Source organism: Quercus suber, unplaced genomic scaffold (genome assembly GCF_002906115.3).
Source record: "Quercus suber isolate HL8 unplaced genomic scaffold, Cork oak 2.0 scaffold_1090, whole genome shotgun sequence".
NCBI classification, from domain to species: Eukaryota; Viridiplantae; Streptophyta; class Magnoliopsida; order Fagales; family Fagaceae; genus Quercus; species Quercus suber.
This window is the reverse complement of record NW_027070495.1, coordinates 92,430-100,778: the sequence shown is the minus strand read 5'-3', so window position 1 is coordinate 100,778 and position 8,349 is coordinate 92,430. Positions and strand designations below refer to the sequence as shown.

At 34.5% G+C, this 8,349-nt stretch overlaps 1 protein-coding gene across 1 annotated transcript; it reads right to left on the bottom strand.

Annotated features, from left to right (window-relative positions):
• Positions 1–473: 473 nt before the first annotated feature.
• LOC136065707 (zinc finger BED domain-containing protein RICESLEEPER 2-like) lies at positions 474–8,094 on the bottom strand. The gene is made up of 5 exons (XM_065769239.1): positions 7,907–8,094; positions 7,072–7,761; positions 5,654–6,954; positions 5,453–5,551; positions 474–574 (listed from the first exon to the last, which is right to left on the bottom strand). Exons 1-5 carry the CDS (start codon positions 8,092–8,094, stop codon positions 474–476), a joined length of 2,379 nt encoding a protein of 792 aa, XP_065625311.1.
• Between the last annotated feature and the right edge of the window lie 255 nt (positions 8,095–8,349).

Here is an 8,349-nt window from a genome sequence, read left to right as displayed (position 1 = left end):
AATTACCTTATGAAGGAAAAGATCGAGAAGTCAAAAGATAAAGGGTTGGTTGTTACTTGGAGTGATACTGAGAATGACTCTTCTAATGAGTATATGGATGAATGTCGTCACGTTATGGCTTTTGCTGCCTCAACCGATGAGGTGATTGTGGAGAGTACTAGTGACAGTGAGGATTCTTCTAATGATGAAGTACCTAAGAAGTTGACTCTTTAAGAAGCCTACGGTAAGCTATGCACTAAATTCATAAAATCTGAAAAGACTTCTCATCTTTGTGGAAAAGAGCTTAATGAGGTAAAAACTGAAAAAGTTGATTTATTAGTCAAACTAGATGAGACTACAAGGTTAGTTGAGACTCTTGTTGTGGAGAACACCTCATTAGAAGAGAAGGTCAATAATCTTGAGATTGAGCTTAGTTAAGCTAGAACTCAAATAGAGAGGATGTTTAGTGCAAAACTTGATGAGATATTAAGTGCTTAAAATCCTATTTCTGATAAGACTGGTTTAGGATATGCTGTTTCCTCTAGCTCCTCCTTTTCCACGATTTTTGGATCAAAGACTATCTTTGTGCCCCAATCTGAGAAAGGTGATAAAGGTATGAAATCCAAAACTATTTTGGCTAATTCTAAATCTTTTGTTAGACCTCATGTTTGTCACTATTGTGGTGTTGTTGGACACATTCGTCCTAATTGCTTTAGATTGTATCCTCAAAAGCAATTGTCCAAACGGTGACAGGTTTCCTCTCAAGGACCTACACTTTTGTTTGGGGAGTTATTAAAAGTTTTGAGCTTTTTAACTCAATTTCAGGAGAATTCTAATTCTTCTATGTCCTTTAGTAGACATACTAGGACACGTGTCTTTTCATCTTCACGGCCAAAGACTCGTGCTGTGTGGGTGAGAAAGGAACCTAAAACTTAATTGTCTTTTTCGTTTGTCCTCTACTTTAATTCTTTCTCTCTAAAGTAGGACTCTCTTTACTTGATTTCTTATCTGCTTTTGGAATCATGCCTTCATGCGTATGCATCATTCTTTCTGCTTTCATGTTGTTTGTCTGTTTTTTTTTTGGTTGTTTAGTTTTTATTTTGTTTTGTTTTCAAAATAAATAAAAAAAAAAGGAAAAAAAAAATACAAAACAGTGTGTGTTTGTGTACATTGGTACTTGTGTACCTTGGATGGCCATTGAAACAAATTTTTCTAAACTTTGTATCTTTTGTAGCATATATGAATATCTTTATGCACAACTAAGCAAGTGAGCTTTGTGGCTCTTATTTGTGATGAGTAAGGTTAATTGATCTCTTGTACTTAACACTCATATCACTCTTTTTGACAGGTAGGACTAGAAAATTCTAAGAGAAAGGTATAAATAACTATCTCACCACCGTTGCCCGCCAATCACGAAAGACATTTGTATGCTTCGGCATAACAAAAGTGTGATGTCAATGACATTTGTGTGCTTCAGCATAGCAAAATTGGAATGTCAAATATCATTGGATATTTCTTTTCTTTCTCTTATATGCCCATGCATGATATGCTAAATAAAAGAAAAATATGCAAAGAAAAATAAAAAGCAAAAAGATCAAAAATGCTTTTAAATATGATTGCAAGCGTGTATTCTAGGAGATGTGGGAGTTATAGGATGTACCTCGAAGGTAATAGTCCCTATCAAATAGTTATAATTGTGTGTAGGTTAAAGTGATTTTCTCATATCTTAAATCATCATAACATGTATACACTTATACAATCTTGCGATGTTTTTCACACACAACATGTAATATTCTTCACTACTTTTGATACATGTGCAGGTACAATGTGATTTGGCCATCACGAAGTTTTACATGTGTTAATGTATGCTCACTAAACAGTCTTGACTTGTTTTTGAAGTATAAAATTGGTTAGACCTATTTAGTATGTGTGTGTGTGTTTTTTTGGGATCCATGTGCTTAAAATTATCATTGAGAGATGATTTTGAGAGTTTAATATGTTGATTGGATCATTGGTTGAGTTGCATGCTTGATTGCATTCATGTCTATGTTTTTCCTGTCTTGAAAAACTGTTTTTAAGCAATCTCGACACCTCTCGACACCTGGCTTATCTGTCGAGCTCTTCAGTTGATTTTTATCGCAATCTCGACACCTCTCGATAGCTAGGTCGATCGATCGATCGATCGAGAAACTTTCTGGACCCTCAATAGTTTCTCGATAGCTGTTCGATCCATCGAGGTCTTCTTGATAGCTTCTCGACACCTTTCGATCGATCGATTGAGATTTTCTTGCGTGCATTGTTTTTTACGTGTTTTGCATGTTTCTATTATTTTGTCATCCATAGCATCTTTTTTCATTACATTCATGCATTTTTATGGATTTCTTTGTGGCCCTTTGATCATCTTTATGTTTCTCAGGTGAAGCTTTTTAGCTTCTTGTACCCTTTGTCAATTATGACAAAAAGGGGGAGAAATTGTAAAGAATATGTGGTTTCTTTTTTTAAGATTCTACATGTTAGGGGTAGAAATATATGTCTTTGTAAGAGGGAGATGTGTTTCATCTTGTTAGGGGGAGTACTTACCTCCTTCTTCTTGTACCTTGGATCTTGTGACCATTATTGACATACATTATACTTATCTTCTTTATATGTGATGATGTATGTTTTCTTCACCTACCTCTACATGTGTTGTTTCTTTTCTATCTCTATACACATGTTTCTTATTACTTGTATGCAATTTATTATTTCTGTTTCACACTAAGATGCCTTGATTTGTTTAAAGTGTTTCAGAAATACAGGTTGTCAAAGTCTACTTGTCATAAATTCTCTTTTTGCAAAATTTTTCAAGAGTTTGTATTAGGATAGATTTTATTGTATTCAACAAGTGAGTATGAGTTAAGTGATTTATGACTTCTCTCATATGTTCATTTGTTTATTTTGGTTTTGTCATGGATTGTCAAAGGGGGATATTTTTAGGACATATGTGTTTTACTTATTAAGAACATATGTCATTATTTTATGTAGTTGGCTAATCTTTTGACAAAACGCACTTTACTTGTATTTGGGTAGATCTAAGATGTGTTTGATATTTCAAGAAATATGTTGTTCAAGTCTAGTATTAGAGCCATGAAGATTGGACCAAGAAACAAGTGAAGAAAAGGTGTTCATTAAAGCTAGATAGATAGCTTGACACCTATAGACAGATAGCTTGATAACTACTCGACAAATAGCTATCTATCCAGGTTACAGAAATCAGAATTTTCAGATAATTTTTGGGCCAGGCTTATGTATTTGTGTAGGGTTTCTTTTCTCACAACCCTAGACCTGTATAAGGCTTATTTTAGAGGTCGTCACATAAGAGAATACAAGGAGAACATATGCAAAAGGTGACTGATGCTTTATTCTTTCTAAATGAAGCTACTGCATCTTTGCGCCTTAGGGTTTTGTAATCAAGTGCTTCTTGATCTTCATTGTTGATGAAGTGAAGAACTTTGCAGCCAACAATCTTCTTCTAGTTGGTGATTAAGTCGGGTACTGAGATTTGCGCAATTGCTTGTCTTGCTGGTTATTATCAATGCTGTTTTTGGATTTTGTTTTAAAATGTTTTTACATTTTTTCTTGATCAATCTTTTCTTACTTTTTTGTGAAAAATCCAAAAACACATAAAAAGTAGAAAATCCAAAAAGTTTGATTGACTTTGTTGAGTGTTGTCTCAAAGCATGTTTTGCCTTGTACCTTTATACTAATGGCTTTGTGCATCTACGAGCTTAACTTGCCTCATATGCACTCATATCTATGTGGGAGAAATCTTGAAATCTATGTGATTGTTGTAAATAGATCTTCAATCTTGTCATGAATAATTAGTGAATGGTTTTGTTGATTTTGAGACATGCATAGACTTGTGCCTATATATCTTTCCACTCTTTATTTTGTTGTTTTTACTTAAAGAGCTCACATAATGTAAATCTCCAAATGAAAAGAGATATTGAGCTGCAAAAACCTGTCACACATACTAGTATTTGACTAGGAAAAAGGGAAAGCGACCAAAATAAAATGTATGATGCCCAAAAAGCCAAAGGCTAACTCAACAATTTGAAATATTTAAAATTTCACGCATCGATCTCACAAAGAGATGTTTTGATTCAAAATGATCATATGATATGATGTATATGGAGCCAAATGAAAAGCTTCAAAGAAAAGAACTCAAGTTTATGTGGGAGGTTATATATGCATATTTCTATAATTGAGATGGATTACATTATCTAGTGCTAGTTGTGTATGCTTTGATTGAATTGATCATTGAAGCTTCACTTTAGTCTAAAGACTATCTCATTTTTGATACCCACACACAACACACAAGTTTATGTTCAATGGATGCCATATTCATTTGTGTGATTGTACTTGTTTAAATGTGTGTTTTCTTTTTTTTTTTTTTTTTTTTTTTTTTTTTTACAAAAATGTCAAAAATTTCAAAAAACAGTGTTACCCTGTTTTGGTGACTTAGTCGTGGGTTGGTTCAGTTGCATGCCCCAGTCGCGAGATCACTCCGAGATTTTTTGCTGCTCTCTAGCGAGTCAAGGTCTTAGTCGCGAAAAATACTTAGAAAATTTTTCAAAATTTGAGATTTTATGATTTTCACGGCTTAGTGTGGCGACTTGTTCACGAGTGGAAGGTCTAATCGCGAGAGGTACATAGAGATTTTTGCGGCTCCCCTGGCGACTGTCTCGCGGGTAGACCTTCCAATTGTGAAAAACACTTGGAAAATTTTTCAAGAATCTTAACTTCTATGTGTTTTAGGACTTACCTGGCGACTGACTGGCGACTTGATCCAGACACGAAAAATGCGTGTTTTGCGTTTTAAAGTTCTTTTTAAAACCATTTCAGTTTTCCCTTGATCTATTGTGACTGTTCATTATATTCGTCATTTGAAATGCTTTCATTTTCACCGTGTTTGTGCATACATCACCATTTTTGTCCATCATTTCTAATTCGATCCTTAAGACAAGGTATGGGATTTGTCTCTTACTCAGTTTTGGTCACAGTTACTGCTTATTCCTCATGATTTGTATGGTTTCAAGATATTTGTATAGCTCCTGTTTGATCTTGTCTCTAATCTCATGTTTGAAATTGCTTTGTCTTGTTGGTGGTTTTGTATAGATCTTCTTTATCTTGAGTACACATTGTGATGTTTGTGGCACACACACACTCATTTTCATGCTTGGAACCTAAATTCCTATTTTTTTAGGGTTTCCCTTATTACCCATGTTTTGGAACTTTCCCAATGCTAATAGTGTTTGGTGCCTTGTTTGGTTTTCTCTTTTTTGATAAAACATGACACAGGGCGAAAATGTCTCAATTCAAGAGAGCAGCTATAAAAGGGGGAAACAATAAAGGGAAGGAACATGTCATTGATGTTGATGAACTCTCACCTAGTGCAAAAAGGACNTAAAAAGTTTAATCTTCATAATTGTGATACAACTCCCATCAATTGTGGCACAACTCCCATCATCTTCATTTGGCTCCCCATCATCAAGAATTGATTGAAATGTAATATCTCCAGATATAGTTGAAGAACCTACAACAATAATGAATTAAAAAATGGAATAAACTTCATCAAATTGTAACTAGCAAATATAAAAACACACTTTGATTTTATAAACAGAAATTAGACAATTACTAACTGTTGATTTCACTCCATAACCAATTCTAGCACACATCATTGCCTCTATAGTCTTGGGATGTAGCCTACTACGGTGTGGACTTAAAAGTCTCCCACTAGTGCTAAAGGCAGCTTCTGAAGCAACAATTGTGACGGGAATAGCTAAAATATCTCTTGCAATCCTTTGCAAAGTAGGATACTTGAGACCATTACTTTTCCACCATGCCAAAATATCAAAATCTTCACTCCTCTTCAACACTCCCTCATCAATGAAATGATCAAATTCCATTCTACCACTCCCATGTTTCTTTGAACTACTTGTACTATTGTTCACAAACCCATCAAACCTTGACATTGACCCAATCAACCTAAATTTTATTTGTGCCACTTGATTTGAAGTACTTGTAGGCATATGAGAACTTCCTTCATTACCTACAGGAGACTCATCCACATCTCCATACTCATCAAGCAAATCATAACAAAGATTCTTAATTTTTTCAATCTCCAAATCAGAATTATCACCATAAATGTTAGGATAATAAAACTCCAATAACTTCATCTTATATCTTGGATCTAAGATAGCAGCAACAGCCATAACAACACTAACATTAGCCCAATAAGAATTAAATTTAGCAAGCATGCTTTCTGCCATTGTACTTATCATCTCACTTGAAGACAAACTCCATTCATTCAATGCAATTTTCAACTCACACACCAAAGCAAAATACATATTAGTTGTGGGGTACTTACGACCAGAGAAAAACTCTGTCACACTATGAAACAACTCTAACCTCCCACAAATATCTTTGGCTACCTCCCAATCATGATCATATGGCAAACAAGTATAAGATGTTTCACGTTTAGCCAAACGCGAGAAAACATCTTTATAAATCAATGCAGTAGAAAGCATTAAGTAAGTTGAATTCCAACGAGTTTTACAATCTAAGACTAACTCTTTAGTGCATTGAACACGCAATTGACGTGCATTTTCATCAAATTTTTGCCTTCTTTTTGGTGATCCAGTCCAATAAATCACACTATCACGAATCCTTTCAATACCATCACCAATAAGAGACAACCCATCTTGAACAATCAAATTCAAAATATGTGCAGCACACCTCATATGCAACATAGACCCACCCAACATAAGAGAACTAGTATCAAGCTTATTCAAGAGAAGTCTTATCATGGCATCATTAGTACTACAATTATCTACGGTTATTGTGGACAACTTCCTATCAATGTTCCACTCTAAAAAACAATCAACAAGGACTTCAGCAAGGACATCTTTCGTGTGTGGAGAAGGAACATAAACAAACCTAAAACAATAATAGGAATAATTATAACATAATTAAATAAACATTCAATCTAACATGACTCAATAAACATTCTAAATGTAAAGTCTTTAACATTCAATTTATAGATAAAAAAATTACCTTAAAACCCGGCTTTGCAAAGTCCAAGTATGATCAATAAAATGAACAGTAATGACCATAAACCCTCTCTTTTTGTTACTTGAAGTCCACATATCAGTTGTAATTGCCATCCTACTTCCATTCTTGTCCGTGATCTTCAAGGCTTTCTCCCTCTCATTATCATAGATTTTCAAAATGTCACTCTTCAAAGTATTTCTTGTGACAAGTTTAAACATAGGTTGAAGATCAGTCACAAACTCTCTAAACCCAATGTGATCAACCATTGAAAGGGGATATTCATGTAAAATGACCATACGAGCAAGCTTATTCCTAACTCTAGCTTGATCAAATTGGTAATTATTTAAACTCGTAGTTCCATCCACCTTATTTTGTTGTTTAATTAAGACTTGTTGTCGTATATCTTTAAATTTCATCCGTGGACATCTTGCTAAATGATTACGCAAATGAGTTGTACCTTGGCTAGAATCACCCAAGTAAAGTTTGCCACAATGATGGCACTGAGCTTTAACTTTTCCTTCAACTTTCTTCCTTGTAAAATGAGTCCAAACATCCGAGGTAGTCTTTCTTTTTTTACTTGTATCCAAGTCCTCATTTGTAGGCTCTTGCTCTCTTTCTTCCTCTGTCCTTGGACTCCCTTGACTCCCTTCTTGTTCCTCTACCTCTAAGTCCACCGCCGGGGATTTCGGACTCCTAATTGATTCAGAAGTTTGGAGTTAGAATCAAAACAAATTATCACAAATTTATTATTACACATACTCATTAATTAATAGGCACAAATTCATAATTACACAAATTCACAAATTAAACATAATTAACAATAAATTCAAACACTTACTCATTGTTTAGTGGGCATAAAGGTGATGGTGATCCTGAAGGTGAGTTGCCAGGCGACAATGGTGAGGGTGATCGTGAAAATGGCGAAGGAGACCGCAACGTTGGCAAGGGACAACGTCCGGTTCTTAAGGGAGAGTCACTTGGCGAGGAAGAACCAGATTTGTTTGGGTCTGTGTTTGTGTCTTCCATCTCCGTTTTAGGCCCTGCATTTCCAACAAACACAAAAATGAATAATGACGACAGATTGTGAAACATTTATATATATATAAATATATAAATATCCAACATATAATTTGTATGAATGTCTAACCCAGATAAATTCACAAAACACTAGCATATGGTTAACAAATACTTTTACCCAAAAAAAAAAAAAACCATAATTATGAAAAGTTGCTATTCTATACACCCCAAAAAAAAAATGTTACTGAATTATTACAATTTTTT